This window comes from Salmo trutta, chromosome 4 (genome assembly GCF_901001165.1).
Source record: "Salmo trutta chromosome 4, fSalTru1.1, whole genome shotgun sequence".
Classification (NCBI taxonomy): Eukaryota; Metazoa; Chordata; class Actinopteri; order Salmoniformes; family Salmonidae; genus Salmo; species Salmo trutta.
The window spans coordinates 6,988,512-7,013,254 of record NC_042960.1 but is presented as its reverse complement, the minus strand read 5'-3'; the positions used below and the strand labels follow the sequence as shown (position 1 = coordinate 7,013,254).

The following is a 24,743-nucleotide window of genomic DNA, read 5'->3' as shown; positions in this document are numbered from 1 at the left end:
TGTGTGTGTGTGTGTGTGTGTGTGTGTGTGTGTGTGTGTGTGTGTGTGTGTGTGTGACCGACCAGCGGTCAGTTCCTTCCTCACCAGAGGTCTCTGTCGGAGCTCTAACTATCAGAACAGGCGCGACCCCCTGCCAGGGGGAGCAGGGCTCAGCAGGAGGGCATGGTTGGCCCCTGACAGCACACATTAAACCTAACAAGTACAGGAGCAAAACACCAGGCAGCCACACAGACAAAGGGCAATAGAAATACAGACTCCTCCATTGTAGGAGGTGCTGTCATTTCAGAACTCTGATCTCCTCCATTTAAAAAATCTATAGTTACTGAGGTAGCGTAGATGGTAGTAAACGTTGAAAGCGGAGGAGTATGTTTTCTGAGATGTTGTACCCTTAGACCTTTTGGTGACGTGAAACCATTTGATTGATGTGTCTTATTTGTCAAGGTTATGTTTACATTATGACTGACATGTTCTTTATCGATGAGAGGACCGTGCCTCATAAGAAATCTGTCTGTTCTCTGTAATGTCTATTGAACGTCTAATGATTCCACATCTTTGCTAGACCAACATTGGTATGCATGGACATTAACCTTTGTGTATTTGAAATTCTGGTTACTACTCTTATGTTTCTATATTAGTAATAGGTCTCGCTCTCTCTCCCTCTCCTCCAATCCAATACTCCTAATTTCCGTTCCTTCTCCATCCCAGGCACACACTGTGGCTACGTCCTTCCTCTTGTGGTGGTCAGTGCCAATAACAAGATGTCCCTGAGCTTCCTGTCCGACTCACGTCTCTCTGACCGAGGCTTCTCCACCAAGTGGGAGGCCGTGTATCCTGAGGACATTGCCGGTAATAATCCCAGCTTTCTCCGAATACATACACACACACACACACACACACACACACACACACACACACACACACACACACACACACACACACACACACACACACACACACACACACACACACACACACACACACACACACACACACACACACACACAGGCAGGCATGCACACGAACATGCACACACATGCGCATGCACATGCAAACGTGCACACATGTGAATCTGTACGCACACACACACACACACATACACACCTGAGGCACCTTATATCGCTGAGGCAGCTCCACTACTCTCTAATAATGACCAGCCATAAAGTGAACTTTAGATCCCCAGGACGTATTTATGACAGGAGCGACGTCATAGAAGGAGAAGTATGAGTGGTAAGTACTGAGAAAGCACAGGTCAGAGTACACTGGTCAAACGAGGGAAAATGCTTTGATCATGATTAGAATTGATCAATCAGAGGGCTTGACATTTCAGTTGTGAAAGGGGTGAGGAGGCCAGAAGGAGGATTTGTTTTTTGTTAAATAATTTGTTCTGATGTGGTCGCTTTAACGTTTTCAACTGCTGTTTTACCTTGGCGTTTTTTTTTTGGCATTATACTACAGTTTTTTGAGTTGTTCAGAGATTTCAGTTTATGGATGTCAACACCCAAAGTTTTGGACGTCAACGCCCACATTTAAAGAGACATCAAGATGTATGTAAAGTGGATGTATTAAACGTTTATTTCTGTTACAAACTCCACGGACCCGCTCCATCTGAGTAAACACACATACACTCCATCTTTAAATAAACAGGGAGAGCCAGATACCAGGGCTGATCGACCAGCTACATTAGGGTGTATTGCATAGGCTTGCACTGGCTGTTTATCACTGTGACACACTGTGCTTACTACTTAGTAAATTCTACTCTGCTCTCTGGCTAATGTTGAGGAGGCTGCAGCTCATCTACTCTAATCTGTTTATTTCCCGTCTGCTCACTATCATCATTCAGACACACACACACCCACACAAGGACGCATGCATGCCAGGGGCGAAAATCTGATATCAACTTTGGGGGGGACAATTACATGACATTTTCTCAAGAGCAATTCCTGAGGGGGACACCAAAAGTAGTGCTGTAACACATAGCCTACATTGTAATATGGTAAATGTATATTGAGTAACCAAAGAAATAAGGTGTTTCCCGTACTCCTAACTACCGGTACCCAAAACTACACAACTACTCACAACAGCAATACCATTGCCTTTAATGCCTTTAACAAATCTTAGTTCAGTCACCAGTTTAAGTTGAGAGTGGGGGTATGCATGGCATTTTCCAATTATGTTCCTATTTTACAAGTAAAAAAAATTGAGAACCTTTCATAATGTTGCCAAACAAAGACTCAACAAACTTACCTGAGACTCCGTCTCTGCCAGTCTGTCCCTGCATATCTGTCTCCAACTCTGCTGTCTGTGTGCCATCTGTTGCCTGCTCTGCCTAATGACATCATTGTGAAACATTTCCATTAGAATTGAATTTCTTTCTTATGAACATTTTATCAACTAGTCTTTGAGATATTAGGCTACTAGGGTTCTTACTTTGCGTTTTGGTGTACTGAAAAATACTCTGATGTCCGTCTTTTATTTTTCTGCCATTTTTCTACCTGGCTGGCTGGCTACACACACACACAGTGTGTAGGTTATTTACATTGGAGATGGGCTTCTATCATCTTATCTTTTATCATTGTATTTGGGCTTCAATCTAAAAGGTAGCTAGCAAATGTGAAACGGATTAAAATGACAAGAGTTGACAGCTGTATGAGTTCACCATTTACACAACATATGCTGCAACCTTTTGTAATTTTAATAGTTTGTTTCATATTGGCGGGCTTCCAACAATAGCTGAATTTGCAAAGCTAGCGAGCACCAATTCCGTTTCAGTGGTGTTTGCTATAATCTTTGCTACCCGGGTTAAATAAAATAAATAAATAAAAGTTCCCTTGCGACAATTTAGCTTTTGAAACGAGACCATTAAATATATTTAAGACATTTTTACATTTTTACATTTTAGTCATTTAGCAGACGCTCTTATCCAGAGCGACTTACAGTAGTGAATGCATACATTTCATAAATTTTTTTTTTTTTTTTTTTTTCCTGTGCTGGCCCCCCGTGGGAATCGAACCCACAACCCTGGTGTTGCAAACACCATGCTCTACCAACTGAGCTACAGGGAAGGCTATGGTAGAAGACAATGGTAGAAGAAGAGTGTAGTTCTGTTCAGTTTAGACTTCAGTTTATCGCTAACCTTATCACAGGGACTTTGAAGCACTAACTTACATCATCTGCATGCTGATCTCGGAATAAATTGACGATAGCAAAGATTCCATCTTTGACGAGGCCACATAAATGGAATAGGTACTAGCTAGCTTAATAGTTAATATTTGCGCGCTAGCTCTGCATATTCAGCTAGTGTGTGTGCGCGATTGACTGGATTAACTTTACGTCAGTTACGTTCATTGAGTGCCTTTCAGACAGTAGACACGACCCCTCTGTTATCATGCCAGTGGATCAAACCATTGTGAGGAAAAGGGTGGGGGGGGTCGCAATCTTTTGTAACTTAAAAACGCGCTATTAAGTGTCTATAATCAGCACAATTGCTTTCATTGCGTATTATTAATATTATTTAAATTACATAGTTATGTTTCAGTGATATATTGGGGGGACAAATCATATTTTTCCCAGGACGGGGGGGTCGTGTCCCCCCCGTCCCCCCCCCGGGATTTCCGCCCCTGATGCATGCACTTACACACACACGCACTGAACCATGAATGGACATACACACGCACACACACACACACACACACACACACACACACACACACACACACACACACACACACACACACGCATGCATACAGTATGTACACACACTAACCCCCACCTTCATTCCACAGCAATCCAGGAATGCAGAGGGGCCTCCCATGAGTTAAAAGGGGTTATTAAGTCTCAGAACTGGCCTATGAACTACAAGGCGGCCAGCGAGTGCATGTGGAGTGTGGAGGTACCCAAAGGGAAGACCATAACCCTGACGTTCACCCACTTCGACGTGGAAGCCAAGGACATTTTCACTTCCAAATGCTTGGATAACATGGTGGCATACGACATCTATAATGACGGAGCTGAGAGTACAAAACACGGTGAGTACAAAATATGGTGATTTTAAACATTTGATTGAATGTTGATTGAATGGTGCTGCAGCTAGTGTACCATCAGCACATTGTTACCCAATTTTATGAAAGGTTATTTATAAATAAAATGATAAGTTACAGAGTAGTAGTAGTATTAGTAGCACTAGCAGCACTAGTAGTATTAGTAGTAGTTGCAGTAGTAGAAGAAGCAGTAGTAATACAGATGTAGAATCTTAATTTGATTGCTTAATTTGATTGCTATAGCAAGAAAATAATCCTGCAGCAATAGGAAATGTGAATTATTATGTGGATTATAATGAATGTATATTTTGTAGGGGTTGATACATTTTCCATATGGGAAAATGAAGTCTGAAATTTCAAATGGGAAATAACAAACTTCCGAAGCCTTTTTAAATCTCCAAATACAGCTCAAATAAATTTTTCCTGGAATAGGGTGATGAAATTGACACGACTTCCGCCGAAGTCGGTCCCTCTCCTTGTTCGGGCGGCATTCGGCGGTCGACGTCACCGGTCTTCTAGCCATCGCCTGTCACGCCCTGACCTTAGAGAGTCTGTTTTATTCTCTATTTGGTTAGGTCAGGGTGTGACTTGGGTGGGCAAATCCATGTTTATATTTCTTTGTTGGCCTAGTATGGTTCCCAATCAGAGGCAGCTGTTTATTGTTGTCTCTGATTGGGGATCATACTTAGGCAGCCCTTTTTCCCACCTGAGATTGTGGGATCTTGTTTTTGTGCTGTCTAGCCCTGCAGAACGTTACGGTCGGTTTTTGCATTTTCATGTTTTGTTGGTGTTCATTATTAAAGGAAATGATGTACGCCTACCACGCTGCACCTTGGTCTCCTCATTCAAAAGACGAGCGCAACATCGCCGATCCACCTTTCATTTTCCATTTGTTTTGTCTTTGTTTTCTACACACCTGGTTTTCATTCCCCAATTACATGTTCATGTATTTAACCCTCTGTTTCCCCCATGTTTCTGTGCGTGATGGTTTCTATGTTCATTCGGTACATTATGGCTGGTTTTCGACGGGTGCTGTTTTCACCCGTGCGTAATTGATTACCGTTTATTGTTGGTCAAGTGTATTGTTACCTTGTGCCTTTTATTTTGAGTAAAGTACGTTGCTCACTCATTCTGCTCTCCTGCGCCTGACTTTATGCACCAGCTACACCCACCTTCTGACACAAATTAAGATCCTACATCTGTAGCACTGGTAGCAGCACTGGTAGCAGCACTGGTAGCAGCACTGGTAGCAGCACTGGTAGCAGCACTGGTAGCAGCACTGGTAGCAGCACTGGTTGCAGCACTGGTTGCAGCAGCACTAGTAGTGTTACAGAAGCAGCTCAACTGACTTGCAAGTGATTTTTGGTGTTGTTGTTTTTACTTACCAGGTCCTTGGTGTGGTGACCGACTCCCAGCCACCATCACAACTAAGGGCAACAAGTTAGTGATGCGTTTCTATACTGACTTCTTCATGGAGGCTAAAGGTTTCAGGGCCTGCTGGACTACAGACACCACCCAGCCTCTACCCACTGAGCCCCCTATACAGCCCAAACCCTGGGACAACATCACTGTAGGTGTATACAGTGCCTTTGGAAAGTATTCAGATCCCTTTACTTTTTCAGCATGTTGCTACGTTACAGCCCTGTTCTAAAATTGATTAAATGTAAAAAAAAAAACAAAAAAAACAATCCTCAGCAATCTACACACAATACCCCATAATGACAAAGTGAAAATTTTTGCAAATGTATAAAATTAGAAATAAACTCTTTGCTATGAGACTCAAAATTGAGCTCAGGTGCATCATGTTTCCATTGATCATCCTTGAGATGTTTCTACAACTTGATTTGGAGTTCACCTGTGGTAAAAATCAATTGATTGGACATGATTTGGAAAGGCACACACCTGTTTATATGGTCCCACAGTTGACAGTGCATGTCAGAGAAACTAAGCCATGAGGTCAAAGGAATTATCCGTAGAGCGCCGAGACAGGTTTTTATTGAGGCTCAGCTCTGGGGAAGGGTACCAAAACATTTCTGCAGCTTTGAAGGTCCCTAAGAACACAGTGGCCTCATCATTCTTAAATGGAAGAAGTTTGGAACCACCAAGACTCTTCCTAGAGCTGGCTGCCCGGCCAAACTGAGCAATCGGGGGAGAAGGGCCTTGGTCAGGGAGGTGACCAAGAAGCCGATGGTCACTCTGACAGAGCTACAGAGTTCCTCTATGGAGATGAGAGAACCTTCCAGAAGGACAACCATCTCTGCAGCACTCCACCAATCAGGCTTTCATGGTAGAGAGCCCAGACGGAAGCCACTTCTCAGTGAAAGGCACATGACAGCCCGCTTGGAGTTTTCCCAAAGTCATCTAAAGACTCTCAGACCATGAGAAACAAGATTCTCTGGTCTGATGAAACCAAGATTGAACTCTTTGGCCTGAATGCCAAGCGTCACGTCTGGAGGAAATCTTGCACCATCCCTACGGTGAAGCATGGTGGTGGCAGCATCATGCTGTGGGGATGTTTTTTAGCGGCAGGGACTGGGAGACTAGTCAGGATTGAGGAAAAGATGAACGGATTAAAGTACAGAGAGATCCTTGATGAAAACTGGGGCGAACATTCACCCTCCAACAGGACAACGACCCTAAGACCATGTAACGCCCCCCAAAAGCCCTTCAGGTGGCCAGTCTGTAGAGTACAGTAGAATCCTGGCTTTATTTCAGCTGATCTGTCTGTAGGATACAGTAGACTCCTGGCTTTATTTCAGCTGATCAGTCTGTAGATCACAGTAGAATCCTGTCTTTTTTCTGCTCATCCATTTGGTTCAATTCTCCGTGCCCAGATGTGTAGTAAAACTAGATTATTTGGTGGATCTGTAAACACCGTAGTACGTTCCAACTGGCACCCTATTCTCTATAGTGCATTGCTTTTGACCAGAGCCCAATAGGGTTCCAGTCAAAATGAATATACTATTATCTGTACAGGGAATAGGGTGCCATTTTAGGATGCAGACAGTGTAGTATGAAGTGCCCTTAGTGCAGCAGTTGCCTTCTGGTTGTCTCTTACCCTTTGCCCTATTCTTTACCCTTTGATGGGCCCCAGGTGGCCGGGCCCCTGCCAAGCCAATTGCTGAAATCGAGATTTACAGATGGACTGTGCATCGTGCTGCCTCGGGGGGGTTTCTGGTCGGGCACAGCCGAGAGGAGGGGAGGGGAGGGGAGAGGAGAGGGAGAGGAGGGGAGGGGAGAGGAGAGGAGAGGAGAGGAGAGGAGAGGAGAGGAGAGGAGAGGAGAGGAGAGGAGAGGAGAGGAGAGGGGGGATGACTGTGGGAAAAATTCTTACTGCTATCAAAACAATAACCCTGAAGTCTTATCACTGATGTCAGATAAGATGACAACTGTTCTGTCCTTTCTCTAGAATGGCCAACCACGTGTGGCAAACCCACCATTCCCCCCACCATCCACACCCGCATCGTCAATGGAGAGCCAGCCAACCCCCACTCCTGGCCCTGGCAGGTGTCCATGCAGGTGAGACACTGTCTGTCTAAACTCTATTTAGGATCATTTAGATCCATCAAACACTGTTATTCTAGAATCATATCCAAAATGGCTGCCTGGTTGCCAACATGTCTTAGGCATATACCCAGAACCAAGTCACGTGATCATCCATCAGGGAACATCACAAATGTGTCAACTATTTTACAATAACAAGTGAATTCATTTACTCAACATCTCATCTCTCAGGGGCAATATCACCAATAGGTTTTGAATGAGATTCTCTGTTATCGTGATGCAGCTACACTAGCCCCAGGGGCAAGACTTCTTTCAGTTGGGACATGTTTGTTAATTGACATCATCATTACATGGATCGGATTACACACACACCCTGAGACTGCACACACACACACACTGCTAATAAAACTTAATGAGATGAGTCCCTTCAGCTCAACCTCATCATTATTTAAATCAACTTTGATTATATCAGAGGCATCGTCGTACGCTATGCTTGTACGCTATGCTTGTACGCTATGCTTGTTTGTGTGGTTGTGTGTTTGCGTACTCTCTGTCTCACAGGTTTGGCCTTTAGAAGACAAATAGGCACGACTGGCTCACAATTGAAGGAATAGTTCAAACAAATTACAAAATTACATATTGGTTTCCTTGCCCTGAGAGCAGTCTAGGGACACGGCCCATAGCATGGATTGCTGTCTTACCTTGTCCATAGACTGCTTACAGGCTAAGGAAACCAACATGTCATTGAATAATTTGGGTGATCTATCACTTTAAAAGCTGATGTTTTATTTTCCCAGGTTTGGCCTAGCAGTTAGGGGATGCCCAAGTTCTTCCACACCTGCGGAGGAACTCTCATCCATAAGAACTGGGTCATGACAGCTGCCCATTGCTTCATACGGTGAATGAACTAGAGGATGAGTCCCAAATGGCACCCTATTTAGGGCACAACTTTTGACCAGGACCTATAGGAAATAGGGTGCCATTTGAGATGCATAGTCCCTGGTCAAAAGTAGTGAAGTATATAGGGAAAAGGGTGCCATTTGGGACGTAGACACAGAGACAGAATTACTACAACAGACATTCCCATTCAAGTCAACGGTCCATTCCGTGTTGGGCGGTAATTCTATTCCTATAAATGTGCACTCCCCTCAACTGTGTCACAGGTACATATCACCGTACATGTAGGCCAGCATGTCCCTATAGTGTGCACAAAACAAGACGATTTTGGCATACATTTTTACCTTTTGAGATTTTAAAATGTACCTTTTACATTTGATTGAGCTGACACACTGTTGTGAAAAGTACCCAATTGTCATACTTGAGTAAAAGTAAAGATAACTTAATAGAAAATTACTCAAGTAAAAGTGAAAGTCACCCAGTAAAATATTACTTTTTTAACATTTTTATTTATTTCACCTTTATTTAACCAGGTAGGCAAGTTGAGAACAAGTTCTCATTTACAATTGCGACCTGGCCAAGATAAAGCAAAGCAGTTCGACAACATACAAAAACACAGAGTTACAAAATTGGTTTTAAATATACTTAAGTATCAAATGTAATTGCTAAAATATATTTAAGTATCAAAAGAAAAAGTAAAAGTATAAATACTTTTACATTCCTAATATTAAGCAAACCAGACAGCACGATTTTCTTGCTGACATAATTTACAAACGGATCATTTGTGTTTAGTGAGTCTGCCAGATAAGAGGCAGTAGGGATGACCTTGAATTGGAAAATGTTCGCCCCTGCTGCTAAGCATTCGGAATGTAACAAGTACTTTTGGGTGTGAGGGAAAATGTATGGATTAAAAAGTACATTATTTTCTTTAGGAATGTAGTGGAGTAAAACTAAAAGTTGTCCAAAAAAATAGTAAAGAAAGGTACAGCTACCCCAAAAAACTACTTAAGTAGTACTTGGGATGTGAAAGTATTTTTGCATAAGTACTTTACTCCACTGAGCTGACATTACGTAATATTGTTCTGTGTCTTGTTAAGTAAACAAAACAGAAAAGTATTTTTAGACCTTGAAAGTTGAGAAAGTGTCCCTCCCTGTGTCTGGAGCCTATTATCTTAATGCAAACAGGCAGTTCTTTGGGACGCCTATGCCTCTGTCTGTCACAACCATTACCTAGTTCCTTATCTAAGGCTTGTTACAGGGCTGGTGCTGGGTCTTGTTAGTCCAATGAATGTCTCCAACTGTGTATAATGACCCACAGAGTTAATTCTGCCCTGTCACAGAGAACCATGCTGATAGATAGGAATTGATGGTATGCTGCTACTGCCAGCAAACTCTGTACACTGTAGGTTTTTCTGTCAGTTGGTGGTTGGTTTTGTACATAGAAATAGATCCTTTAAAGGGTATATCCCCAAGTCAAATCATAACATTTCTATGATGTAGTTATAGGTGGTTGTGTTAAGGAGGATGTCTGTATGAGTGTACAAAACATTAGGATATATATGATATGTGACTCTCTCCAGGTACGCTGACGAGCTCCAGCGCTGGAAAATGTGCCTGGGTAAACACAACCTGACGTTCACAGAAGACACAGAGCGCTGCTTCGGCGTGATGGGCATCTACCGCCACGAGGGCTTCAAGTACCCTACGTTGCCCACGGTGGAGTTCGACATCGCCCTCGTCAGGCTGGGTGGGGAAGTGACCCCCAGCGATCAGATCTCCTACTCCTGCCTGCCCTTCCTGGAGGAGGTCCTGGAGGGGGGCAAGTAGTGTTACGCCACTGGATGGGGAGATGAGACTGGTGAGGAGTTGTGGGGCTTTGGGACGTCCACGATTTGCTGTGACCTCTTTTGTCTCATATGAGGAATTGTATATGTCCCAAATTCCTCCCTATTCCCTGTATAGAGCCCTATGGGCCCTGGTCAAAAGTAGCACACTGCATAGGGAATAGGGTGCCATTTGGGATGTAGGCATTGTGTAGTGCAGATACAATCAATGTTATGCCACCGGCTGTGGAGATGAAGACTAGAGAGGGCTTGAGATGTTTTGTGATGTCTGCCATTTATTGTGACTCCTATTGGAGGACACCATGATATTGGAGCCAATTGGAGGGGTAGCCCAGACCAGCGCCTATCAACCCAACACCTTATGCAAAGTGATCCAAATCTCTTGACGAGGTTGCTAGGGTTGGGTTAAGGGTGCTACAATATGCATTGTGCAGATAAGTGGGATACAGTCAGAGCGAGATAGGAAAATTAGGTCACAATCCTATCAGAAAAAAACATATGACTCTTTCCTTCCACAAATATATACAAGCACGTACAAGCTACAACAAAATACAACAATAAATCCAACCACCATAATTAATTCCTTGACCAGTTTTCCTATTTCCATACTGCCAAACCTGGTTCCAGTTCTTCCAGTGCTTTCACCCCCTCTGTTGGTTAACAATTGAAAATACATCCACTGAATTTCAACCTTGATCTCTCTGCACACTTCTTTGGCTGCGTTCACACAGGCAGCCCAATTCTGATATTTTTTTGGTTCACTAATTGGTCTTTTGACCAATCACATCAGATCTTTTCAAATCAGATCTTTTTCAGAGCTGATCTGATACCAACTAGTGAAAAAAAGATTGCAATTGGGCTGCCTGTGTAAACACAGCCTTAGTTTTCTATGAAAAAGCTTCTAAAAAGGATTAGGCTAAAATAAATGTCAAGCACTATCAGTTGATAACAATAAATTAACTGGAGCAACTCATTTATTTTTAATCAGGCGATGCCATGAATACCAAAGTATCTGAGGACCAAACAATAAATGAACCGGTTCTATCTTTTTTAAGCAGGTGATTCCATGAATGCCAAAGTGGCTGAGACCCTGAACCAGGTGTCCCTGCCGGTGGTGCCCTTCAACACATGTAAGAAGATGGACTACTGGTGGTTCAAGGTCAAGACCTCCATGATCTGCATGGGCTACACCTTGCCTGACGAGCTCAAGTCTGTCTGTCAGGTACTCAAGTGGGATATATACCCGCATAGTATTATACTGTATAATGCAAAAAATTATCCATTGACTTATGCAGTGATTACATGATACAAAAAAACCTATTTGATTAATGATGTCATGGTTGTGTTGATGATGTCATCAATATGAAGTGCTATTGACCCTCGTCATGTGACAGGGGGATTCGGGCGGTCCCCTGGTGTGCCAGGACTCTCCCAACTCTCCCTGGGAGGTGCACAGCATCACCAGCTTTGATCCCAACGGCTGCATCATGGACAAGAAACCCTCTGTGTTCACCCGTGATTCGGCCTACATCCCCTGGATGGAGAATGTCATCCCCTGGATGGAGAATGTCATCCCCTGGATGGAGAATGTCATCCCCTGGATGGAGAATGTCATCCCCTGGATGGAGAATGTCATTCTCTGGATGGAGAATGTCATCCCCTGGATTGAGAATGTCATCCCCTGGGTGTAGAATGTCATCCCCTGGATGTAGAATGTCATCCCCTGGATGGAGAATGTCATCCCCTGGATGGAGAATGTCATCCCCTGGATGGAGAATGTCATCCCCTGGATTGAGAATGTCATCCCCTGGATGTAGAATGTCATCCCCTGGATGGAGAATGTCATCCCCTGGATGGAGAATGTCATCCCCTGGATGGAGAATGTCATCCCCTGGATGGAGAATGTCATCCCCTGGATGGAGAATGTCATCCCCTGGATGGAGAATGTCATTCTCTGGATGGAGAATGTCATCCCCTGGATGGAGAATGTCATCCCCTGGATCCCCTGGATGGAGAATGTCATCCCCTGGATCCCCTGGATGGAGAATGTCATCCCCTGGATGGAGAATGTCATCCCCTGGATGGAGAATGTCATCCCCTGGATGGAGAATGTCATCCCCTGGATGGAGAATGTCATCCCCTGGATGGAGAATGTCATCCGCAGGGACATGTACAACTAGCACAGTAGGTTATTTATTTTATTGAACCTTTATTTAACTAGGCAACTCAGTTAAGTACAAATTCTTATTTACAATGACATCCTACCCCAGCCAAACCCTAACCCGGACGACGATTGGCCAATTGTGCGCCGCCCTATGGGACTCCCAATCATGGTCGGTTGTGATACAGCCTGGAATCGAACCAGGCTCTGTAGTGACACCTCTAGCACTGAGATACAGTGCCTTTGACCGCTCCGCCACTCGAGAACTGGTTCCAACCGGTCTAAATCGGTTTCTAATATCAAGCTTTTTGGTTGATTTGTAGTGGCGTGACATCTTTTTTTTCTGCTCCTTTCTCTCTCTCTCTTTCCCTCTCTTTCCGACCCCCCTCTTTCTCTCTTTGTCCCTTCTTGTTCTCCCTCCTCATCTCTCCTTCTGTCCTCCCTTCAACTTACTCCCCATCCCCTTTCCTCCTCTCTTTGTAGCATCTGGCTGCGGCGGGCCAAAGGACATGACTGGCGAGAGTGGCGTGTTGTCCAGCATGGGGCACCCGGGCAGCTACAGTAACGGCGCCCACTGCCAGTGGCACATCAAGGTGCCCGACGGTAAACTGGTCCACCTGCACTTCCACAACTTCTCCCTGGAGGACACCCGGCTGTGTCTCAACGACAAGGTCACCATCAACGACAGCTTAGCCAGCATAGGTAGTACAGCCGTATGTAAGGGTCTTTGGTGTGTGTGGGAGGAGGGGGGGGTAGGTGATATGGGGTGTGTGCGTATGTATGTGGCTTGCGTGAGCACACACACACACCCTGTCTGACGATTCATTTGCAGGGTCACTTGTGTCTGATAAATGAGATTACTGTGTGCTTTATTGTGTCTGATAAATGAGATTACTGTGTGCTTTATTGTGTCTGATAAATGAGATTACTGTGTGCTTTATTGTGTCTGATAAATGAGATTACTGTGTGCTTTATTGTGTCTGATAAATGAGATTACTGTGTGCTTTATTGTGTCTGATAAATGAGATTACTGTGTGCTTTATTGTGTCTGATAAATGAGATTACTGTGTGCTTTATTGTGTCTGATAAATGAGATTACTGTGTGCTTTATTGTGTCTGATAAATGAGATTACTGTGTGCTTTATTGTGTCTGATAAATGAGATTACTGTGTGCTTTATTGTGTCTGATAAATGAGATTACTGTGTGCTTTATTGTGTCTGATAAATGAGATTACTGTGTGCTTTATTGTGTCTGATAAATGAGATTACTGTGTGCTTTATTGTGTCTGATAAATGAGATTACTGTGTGCTTTATTGTGTCTCACCTCAAACACGTCAATGTCATTACTTTCCAATATGATTAAGAGTAAATGACATGTCAGAGTCAAGTTGTTTGCTCTGGCAGCCGTACAACTGACTGGAAGGCAAGATGAAACACTGACAAGAAAGCTGTAACAGAGAATGCTCTTGTCTCTTCAACAACTGATAAGCTTTGTCAGCCAGGACACATATTGATGGACTTGATAATAGGGTAGTTGAATATCATTAATCACAGTAGACAGATTACTGTCGTTATCATAATGACAGTTGTAGATTAAGGCCCAGGAGACTGTTTGCACAAAAAGATTCAGCCAGCAATGTTTGATTAGCCTTTGAAACCCTTGATTTGTCTCGTATCAGAAGAAAGAAAGATCTTGCTTCTCTCTATCAATCCTGTCAGTACATATGAAGGAGAGGAGGCCAATTAAGTGATGCCCTGCATGCCTCCTTATGACCCCTTAATGTATCTTTATAACCTCACCACGTCACCTTATAACCTCAGTATGTCACCTTATAACCTCCTTATGTCTCCTTTGTAGGTGCCTACTGCAGTCACATTCCCCCTCAGGACCTAGTGAGTATCGGTGATAGACTGAGCCTCTATTTCACCTCCAACAACAAGGTGGTGGACACCGGCTTCAGGGCCTCCTGGAAGGCTGTGGACCCCAGCCAGGGTGAGTGGAGCTGGGCTTCAGGGCCTCCTGGAAGGCTGTGGACCCCAGCCAGGGTGAGTGGAGCTGGGCTTCAGGGCCTCCTGGAAGGCTGTGGACCCCAGACAGGGTGAGTGGAGCTGGGCTTCAGGGCCTCCTGGAAGGCTGTGGACCCCAGCCTGGGTGAGTGGAGCTGGGTGAATGGACAGACGTTCCTTGTGGAAGAAGCCTCTAAGCACAGTTCTCGGATCAGCACCTTTAGCAACCCTCCTAATGTGAACATTCACCATATGGGCCATGGCGGAATACATATCTGACTTCAGATCATTGCTTAGGCGCACCTTCAGTTTCACCACTAAGCCTAACATTCTTATGGATTTACACAAAGTCTTTACACACAGACTCTCCCCACCCTCCTCTCTCCCACTTCCCCCTACAGCTTCATGTGGAGGTGTCTTCAGCAGTGAGCAGGGAGAGCTCACCTCTCCTAACTGGCCTAACAACTACCTAGACCAGGCTGTGTGTACCTGGCGTATCTCCATCCCCTCAGCTAAGAACATCCATATTGTCTTCACCCATTTTGAGGTGCAGGCCGTGAACCAGCTGGGACAGTGTGTGGACTACGTGGAGATGTACAGTGGAGCAGGGTTGACCTCACAAGGTTGGTACCATAGCGATAACACTATAGCGACGCCATTGAAATAGAATTCATAGAGGATATTTTGTTGGATTTCTGCAAACTGCTGTGGATTCAAGTTACAAATTGTAATTTTTTCAAGGGTGCATTACTTTGATCAATGTAACTAAGTACAGTACACGTGGTAAATCTACATTACTTCGATAATACTTTTCTTATTTGTGATTTGTTACCTGTGCAGATCGCTTCTGTGGCTTTGCCCCGCCCCCTGAGGTTACTGTCGTCGGCAACACGGCTGTGGTCCATTTCCTCAGCAACCAAGCCAATGTGGAGAAGGGTTTCCATGGTTACTGGACCACTGAACCCAACGTGTTCCCCACTCTGCCTCCCCCTCCTGCTAACCCATGGGACAACATCACTATCAGTAAGTACAACCACTGGTTAACCACAGATCGAGGATCAGATTACCCTGACACAAATCCTAACATGAACCATTAGGGGGAATAAAAATATCTGACCTTAGATCTGTGCCAAATGCAGATTGAGGACCATTTTACTGAGAATGTGTTTTTCTATGATTGTGTTTTGCTTTTCGTGTATTGATGTGAATATTGATATGTGTATTGATGTGTATACAGGGCTCATCTGTAAAAGTGACCTTGGTCTCAGCATGACTCCCTGTCAAAAGAAAGATTAAATTAAATAAAAATGGCCAACTTCTACCTTCTCATGAGAAGTTCATCTGGACAACTGCTATTTTTACTACAGAGGCATTGTCTCTAGGTAGATCAATTGGAGCTTTGCCAGCTCAACCAGACTTCAGTTATAAGTGGCTATCCCTTTCCAACAGCAAGGTGACATTTCCCACTGACTGACACTTTGAAAAGACTTTCATGAGTACCTTTTTATTAACTGTATATTGACCTGTCTCTCTTCTTCCTATAGGCTGGCCTGAGACGTGTGGCAGCCCTGCTGTACCCCCCAGTAGTGCCACCTTGAGAGTGGTCAACGGGGTAGAGGCTGTGCCCCTCTCCTGGCCCTGGCAAATCTCCATGCAGGTAAGGCCTGGGTTAGTGTGTGTGTGTGTGTACTAGCGTGTATGTGGAGGATTTATTTGCTACTAGTGCCTACATGTTTGTGTGTGTGCGTGTAATCATGTATGTTGATGAATCTCTCTCTCTACAGGCCAGTCCGTTCAATCCCATCCCCTACATGCATGGCTGTGGAGGCTCCCTGATCCACAAGGAATGGGTCCTGACGGCCGCTCACTGCTTCATGGCGTAAACACACACACACTCGCACATACACTCGCACACACACACACACACACACACACACACACACACACACACACTCGCACACACACACACACACACACAAACCTCACATTAACACATTATTCTATCCAATCCCTAAATGTGAGTAACAAGTAATAATAGAAACTCCCTTTAACTTTCTAACCTTAACTAAAAATCCATTTACATTTAAGTCATTTAGCAGACGCTCTTATCCAGAGCGACTTACAAATTGGTGCATTCACCTTATGATATCCAGTGGAACAACCACTTTACAATAGTGCATCTAAATCTTTTAAGGGGGGGGGTTAGAAGGATTACTTTATCCTATCCCAGGTATTCCTTAAAGAGGTGGGGTTTCATTTTTTTGTAAATGTAATGTAAATGTAAAAATCCCTTCTCCCCCAACCCCATCCAGGCCTCTGGGTAACCCCACCTATTGGCGCATGTGTCTGGGTAAACACCACATGAACTTGTCCCGGGACCTCCCTTCCCATGAGGCCTGCTACAAGGTGAACAGCATTTTAATATTTATTTATTGAGATATAAGAGCATGTAATATCTAAGTATAACTTGTAATATGATGTCTCTCTCTCTGTATTGTCATTGATTGTTTTTTTATCTCCTTCATTTTTATTGTTTTACTGTATAGTAGGTTGTGATTTTTTTTTTTTTAAATAAAGTTTAATTTGATTCGATTTCTTTGACTCCGGGTGGACAGCATCATCAGGCACAAGGGCTTCGGACATCACTAACGACATCACCCTGGTGCATTTGAGCTCTGCAGTCAACATGACCAGGGAGATTAGTCCCGTGTGTCTGCCGGCGCTCGGCGCCCTGATGCCTGCTGGGAAATCCTGCTACGTCACGGAGTGGGGCGACGAGAAAGGTATGTTTTTTATGGTTTTTAGGAATAGTAGTTTATCAATAGGCACACTCGTAGGTGCACACACACAGACACACACCCTTGCAATTCAGATACATGACACACCACTTCAAATACACATTTGAAAATACACCATTTAAATACACCTTTAACAACACGGCACATATTGCATAGCAACAGCTACCTCTGCTGAGACTAAACTTTTAACTATTTTATGATGCTATAACAACATCAGCCCCAAAGAACCTCTCCTCAAACTGACAGTGATAGCTCCACCCATCTCACCCAGCTCCCACTCTACTTGACACTTGACTGACAGGGCTTTCCTCTCCTAGGAGGGATTATAAGCAGGCTACAATATTAACGCAAAGCCTGGTGTTGGCTGGCTGGCTGGGTCATGTTCTTTTCAGGGCTGATAAAGTTCTCATGAAGCCAGGTGGCACAGCACTGACACCACATATAGAGTCTGAATCAACTCAGCACAGCACTGACACCACATATAGAGTCTGAATCAGCTCAGCACGGTATTGACACCACGTATAGAGTCTGAATCAGCTCAGCACGGTATTGACACCACGTATAGAGTCTGAATTAGCTCAGCACGGTATTGACACCACGTATAGTCTGAATCAACTCAGCACAGTATTGACACCACGTATAGTCTGAATCAACTCAGCACGGTATTGACACCACGTATAGAGTCTGAATCAACTCAGCACGGTATTGACACCACGTATAGAGTCTGAATCAACTCAGCACAGCATTGACACCACGTATAGTCTGAATCAACTCAGCACGGTATTGACACCACGCATAGAGTATATTGACACCATGTATAGAGTCTGAATCAACTCAGCACAGCACTGACACCACGTATAGAGTCTGAATCAACTCAGCACAGTATTGACACCACGTATAGAGTCTGAATCAACTCAGCACGGCATTGACACCACGTATAGAGTCTGAATCAACTCAGCACGGCATTGACACCACGTATAGAGTATATTGACACCACGTATAGAGTCTGAATCAACTCAGCACAGCACTGACACCACGTATAGAGTCTGAATCAACTCAGCACAGCACTGACACCACGTATAGAGTCTGAATCAACTCAACACAGTATTGACACCACGTATAGAGTCTGAATCAACTCAACACAGTATTGACACCACGTATAGAGTCTGAATCAACTCAGCATTGCAGCAGATGACCCCAGAGAGAGAGAGAGAGAGAGAGAGAGCACTCAACCTCTCACACAGTAACAAGGCAGCGACACAAACATACAATGCTATATCTGACTTTAACATCTTCTGTTCTGTTGTATCTATCTGAGCTCCCATTGACTCTCAGTGATTACTCTAGTATAGGACTATAACATAGCTAGTAGACATACTGGATATCCATTATTGATCAGTCATGTATAGAGATACAAGGAGGAGTGATATGTTAAGGCTATTCACGACGGGTTCAATGAGGATAGTGAGGCTTGCAAGCTAAGAAGCTAGCTAGCATGGCGACCATGTGATCATGTTGAATTAGACAGCAGTTGTAATGGTCATTGTAGACATTTGCATGGGAACATTACATGGGCATGCCTATCTAGCCACTCCCCTAGCACGCCGGCCCTCCCCCTTCCTCCCATCTCTCTCTCTCCAGGTAGCCTCTTCCCTGTTGTATCTGAGAAGTTGAACCAGGCAGCCCTGCCCATCGTCCCCTTCGCCACTTGCAGTAAGCCAGCCTACTGGTGGGACAACCTGAGACCTTCCATGATCTGTGCCGGATACGAGTCTCCAGACGAGCTCAAGTCATCCTGCCAGGTAGACTACGGACCCCCTACCCAGCTACAGTGCCTCGTTTTGGGCAAGGGGAGGAAGGGAGAGAGCCTGGTGGTACAACCTATTACCCAAAGAGTGGCTCGTTTTGCGCTAGGAGAGGTGGGGAGAAAGCCTGGTTGTTCAACCCAACTAACCAGCTTTAGTGCTTAGTTTTGGGGTAGATAACGGTAGGTTATGGGGCTTGGCTTCTACCGAGACCAAGTGGCTTGTTATTATATTACACAAGGATAATACAGTCCAGTGGTTTCTCCTGATTGGAATGCATTATTTAACACAGCACATAGCACTTGTTTGTGATCAGTCAGCCTTGATAATGGTTTAATTAGTTTGTTGTTGTGGTGGGACAGAGGACAAAGAGCATAGGAACTACATAGTTGTCTGTCATAATGAGGTCCATATGAATGACAGCAGTGTGAGTCTTTGACCGCCACGTGCTGCTATGTATTTTACCCAGCAGCTCTTGTGCTACTCTGTGTTGTTCTTTCCCTCTGTAAAGTGTTTTGTTACCGTATAGCCTAAGTACCCTGAGTACGTTGAGTACGTGTGCTTCCTATCCTATGATGTGAATTAATGTCTGAAAATAACTCACTAGCGATTATGTTCTTTGCAAGACTATGTCGATAAAAGTAATCCAAGTCTTTTGGGACAGTTGCTGGTTCAATCCTCTTAATATTTTAGTTGTCATCTATAATTACATTAAAATGTTCACTCTCCTTTCTCCTCATCCCTCGCTCCTCTCCTCATCCTCTCTCCTCTCCTCCTCTGCAGGGTGACTCAGGTGGCCCCTTCGCCTGCCAACCCTCAGCCTCAGACCCTTGGGAGGTCCACGGCATCGTCAGCTTCGGCGCCTTCGGCTGTATCAAGGACAAGAAACCCTCTGTGTTCACCAGAGTGTCCTCCTTCAACGACTGGATCGATGATAACAGGAAGAGGTTCATCTATGAGAAGTCGCTAAACTAAGGCGAAATCACTGATCTCAGAACTGTTGGGGGATGTTGATTTAGACGGTAGGAGTTGCTACCTAACCACAGATCTAGGATCAGATTATAATTACTCATCTCAGAACTCTTTTGTCAGGCTGGATAGTGTGGGTTGGAATTGGAACCTAACCACAGAGCTATGATCAGATCAGTTTAACCTGACGCATAACACGATCTATGAGGTAGGTGGGGAATGATCTGATCCTGTTAGGGCAGCTTGATCCTACCTTCTACACTCATAAAGGTTTAACACTACAGTATTTATACACTGCAGGCCCCTAAAGGTTTCATGATATATTTTAGTCATTTAGCAAATGCTCTTACCCAGTGTGACTTAAATGAGCAATTAGGGTTAAGTGCCTTGCTCATGCGCACGTCGGCTGATACAGTATTTCACCTAGTCGGCTCGGGTTTTCAAACCTGGTCCAACGCTCTTAGCCACCAGGCTACCTGCCGCTCCAGTAGGGAGGTATAATACACTACAGCACCATAGTACCTTATGGACATTAGGATTATACTGTGTATACCAGTACAGATGATTGTGGGAATACTTTTTGCATAATGTCTGTATATCAAACTCCTATTCTCACCATGTAGAAATATTGTAAGTAATGTGATCATGTTTCATGTTGCAATTGCTTCCATTCTGGACCTTTGAATAAAATCCTTATTTTGCATATTTTCCCACTTCTGGAACACTAATGTGATTCTACATATTACCTTACAAGGCTTATAAAGTCTTCTTTGTGTGGATGTAGGATGTTAAACTTCAAACACAGCTTTACCTCCAAATCCCCCTTTCCTCCCTCAGCCTTAGTATACTGTCATCCATTCTCCCTTCTGACTCAGCCAAATCCTACAGGCAGACTCTTCAAAATGATATTCCTTTAGTCACATGACCCATTCCCTCAGCCAATGAGAGCGCGGGGCTCAGATTTCATCCCAGGAGGAGACAGCCAGCCACTAATCTGTGTTTCAGAACAGGGGGTTGTAAAACCAGGAATCTCCTGTGTAGACTGGAGTCTTTATCCATTGTTCCTCACTCTACCTTGGATTCTTTTTGCTGTTGATTGGGGACTTTTGGATGGCACTAGTCTGGGGGAAAGGGTTTGCCAGCGTTGGGCAAGGTTTAGGCGGTGTTTATCCGGGACAAGAGTGAAGAGAGGGAGAAGAAGGAAGGAGGAGGGAGGATAGTCATTTTTCTTCATCCTTCTTTTCTGCAGACTGCAGGCATTTCCCTGAGAGAATGGGGGCAGGAGCGCTCACCATCTGTGTAAGTAGCTACAAAGCCTTTTTCCTCAGCCGACCCGGCTGGCAGGCACAGGGGCTTCTATCTCGGTGGCAAAGGGCTTTATGGATGTATAACGGAACACTCTTACAGTTCACTCAGCCATAGGCAACACACTCTTGTTTGTGTGTGTGTGAGTGTGACAGCGAGAGTTGGCTTTTACATCGGTCTGGGCACAGAGGGAGTCTTTTTAAAATGTCTTCTAGCTGTCACAGTTCTGCAGTCTGTTTCTTCCTGGCACTGAAACACTTTCCTCTCTCTCTCTACGTCTCCCTCCACCTTCAAAATAACTTTATTTAGGTTACTGAACACAAACACACATCAGAGTAACAGGGACAAGATGTGTTTACTGACAGTGAAGTACGTTCTCCAGCACTGTGTTCTGTAGTTAGACCAAGCTTTTCTCTCCCCGGTAACTCTTACTCGACATCACGTAATTCTGAGTCAGACTTCCCTAATGGGCTACAACACATAAACCCAGTAGAGATGGCATCATGGCAGCATGACTAGAACAGGGACACCTTTATGCTAACTAACTCTACCCGAGTCTATGTTCCTTAGCAATGATCCAGTGACTCAGTTTTTAAATGAGAGTCTGTAATGAAAGCCGTTATGACAAACACCTAAAAAAAAGATATATTTTGTACTAGGAACATTTGAGGAATGTTATGAGTAAACCCAAGTCCATTCCCTCAATAGTCTCAGGATTACTTGCCTTATAAGGACAACAACTACCCATCGTATGAAGTCTGTGAAACGAGCTAGTCACCACTACAGACTTGTAGTTGAGCAGCTGTTGTTACTGCTAGGACTGTTTTTCCTGTGGTGCTGCCATACCAGTTGCTCCTACGGTCACCCACATTGGGAGAGACAAAGAGGGGGAGGGAAGAAGTGGAAGCATGCTAGGGCATGCTATCCCCCTCTGTGAGTCAGTTAAGGAGGCAGCCAAACTTCTGTGTGGTCTAAAATCACCATGCAATTTATTTATTCGCAAAAAGCTACGGAAATGAGAATAGGCTCTCGCATCCCATCTAGACACTTAGGAGTAATGGTGGACTTTAAAAGAAGTATGCTTTCTCAAGTGTTCACAAGTAGTTGAAGAGTGTATGGACTACTCTCTTCAACAGTTGCTACAAATGTAGGATCTTAATTTGAGCCAGTTTGCTACAGCAGGAAAATAATCCTGCAGCAACAGGAAATGTGAATTATTATGTGGATTATAATTCATGGACATTTTTGTAGAGGTTGATACATTTTTCAAATCAAGTCTGAAATTTCGGGGTGGAAATTACAAACTTCAGAAGCCTTTTAAAACCTCAAATGCACTACATGTTTTAAATTTCCTGCAGGTGATCAAATTATCATCCTTCATCTGTACTGTCACGGCCCTCCAGGTGTTTATAGGAAGCCATTCTTTTACAGCGTCAAGAGGTTGTAGCAGTAGTGCGATAATGTCCCTCTGGTCTTCTGGTGGGAGGGGAGGAGAGGGGATAAGGGGTTAAAAAGGCTAATCACAATATAATGGTCTAGTCAACAATAGAGTAGCAAGCTAGAGGCCATTCGGTATTAGCATGCATTTCCTTTCATGTGTATGTACTACAAGGTATGTAGTTGAAAGATTATAGTAGTAGGCAAGAATCATTAAAAGCATTACACTGATAAGTAAGTAAAGTTGGTGTGTGTGAGAGAGAGGCATTTAATTCTACACCCACCTAAAAGGAAGTGATTCCCAAACCTTCCATAACAAAGCCATCACCTACAGAGAGATGAACCTGGAGAAGAGTCCCCTAAGCAAGCTGGTCCTGGGGCTCTGTTAACAAACATAAACAGACCACACAGAGCCCCAGGACAGCAACACAATTAGACCCAACCAAATCATGAGAAAACAAAAAGATAATTACTTGACACATTGGAAAGAATTAACAAAAAAACAGAGCAAACTAGAATGCTATTTGGCCCTAAACAGAGAGTACACAGTGGCAGAATAGTTGACCACTGAGACTGACCCAAAATTAAGGAAAGCTTTGACTATGTACAAACTCAGGGAACATAGCCTTGCTATTGAGAAAGGTCACCGTAGGCAGACCTGGCTCTCAAGAGAAGACAGGCTATGTGCTCACTGCCCACAAAATGAGTTGGAAACGGAGCTGCCAAATGTATGACCATATTAGAGACACAAACTCAGCAAAAAAAAGAAACGTCCATTTTTCAGGATCCTATCTTTCAAAGATAATTCGTAAAAATCCAAATAACTTCACAGATCTTCATTGCAAAGGGTTTAAACACTGTTTCCCATGCTTGTTCAATGAACCATAAACAATTCATGAACATGCACCTGTGGAACGGTTGTTAAGACACTAACAACTTACAGACGGTAGGCAATTAAGGTCACAGTTATGAAAATGTAGGACACTAAAGAGGCCTTTCTACTGACTCTGAAAAACACCAAAAGAAAGATGCCTAGAGTCCCTGCTCATCTGCGTGAACGTGCCTTAGGCATGCTGCAAGGAGGCATGAGGACTGCAGATGTGGCCAGGGCAATAAATTGCAATGTCCGTACTGTGAGACGCCTAAGACAGCGCTACAGGGAGACATGATGGACAGCTGATCGTCCTTGCAGTGGCAGACCACGTGTAACAACACCTGCACAGGATCGGTACTTCCGAACATCACACCTGCGGGACAGGTACAGGATGGCAACAACAACTGCCCGAATTACACCAGGAACGCACAATCCCTCCATCAGTGCTCAGACTGTCCGCAATAGGCTGAGAGAGGCTGGACTGAGGGCTTGTAGGCCTGTTGTAAGGCAGGTCCTCACCAGACATCACCGGCAACAACGTCGCCTATGGGCACAAACCCACCATCGCTGGACCGTACAGGACTGGCAAAAAGTGCTCTTCACTGACGAGTCACGGTTTTGTCTCACCAGGGGTGATGGTCGGGTTCGTGTTAATCGTCTAAGGAATGAGCATTACACCGAGGCCTGTACTCTGGAGCGGGATCGAGATGGAGGGTCCGTCATGGTCTGGGGCGGTGTGTCACAGCATCATCGGACTGAGCTTGTTGTCATTGCAGGCAATCTCAACGCTGTACGTTACAGGGAAGACATCCCACTCCCTCATGTGGTACCCTTCCTGCAGGCTCATCCTGACATGACCCTCCAGCATGACAATGCCACGAGCAATACTGCTCGTTCTGTGCGTGATTTCCTGCAAGACAGGAATGTCAGTGTTCTGCCATGGCCAGCGAAGAGCCCGAATCACAATCCCATTGAGCACGTCTGGGACCTGTTGGATCGGAGGGTGAGGGCTAGGGCCATTCCCCGCAGAAATGTCCGGGAACTTGCAGGTGCCTTGGTGGAAGAGTGGGGTGACATGTCACAGCAAGAACTAGCAAATCTGGT

The 24,743-nt window shown here is 44.5% G+C and overlaps 2 protein-coding genes and 1 pseudogene across 4 annotated transcripts in view; all 3 read left to right on the top strand.

Moving 5' to 3' along the window:
- LOC115191768 (cubilin-like) overlaps positions 1-17,149 on the top strand; it is a 32,859-nt pseudogene extending 15,710 nt beyond the window's left edge.
- Positions 17,028-20,708, top strand: LOC115191767 (chymotrypsin-like elastase family member 2A). Its single transcript, XM_029749669.1, has 3 exons — positions 17,028-17,234; positions 18,891-19,051; positions 19,838-20,708. Exons 1-3 carry the CDS (start codon positions 17,138-17,140, stop codon positions 20,027-20,029), a joined length of 450 nt encoding a protein of 149 aa, XP_029605529.1. The 5' UTR covers positions 17,028-17,137; the 3' UTR covers positions 20,030-20,708.
- A 309-nt stretch (positions 20,709-21,017) lies between these two features.
- LOC115191761 (protein FAM13A) overlaps positions 21,018-24,743 on the top strand; it is an 83,374-nt gene continuing 79,648 nt past the window's right edge. For 2 of the 3 annotated variants that reach the window (XM_029749658.1, XM_029749657.1), the window contains exon 1: positions 21,019-21,322. In XM_029749658.1, the coding sequence (XP_029605518.1) occupies positions 21,296-21,322 (27 nt within the window). In that variant the 5' untranslated portion in view covers positions 21,019-21,295. Of the gene's footprint in view, positions 21,323-24,743 lie in introns of all 3 variants that reach the window. The other variant, XM_029749655.1, reaches the window with a different exon arrangement.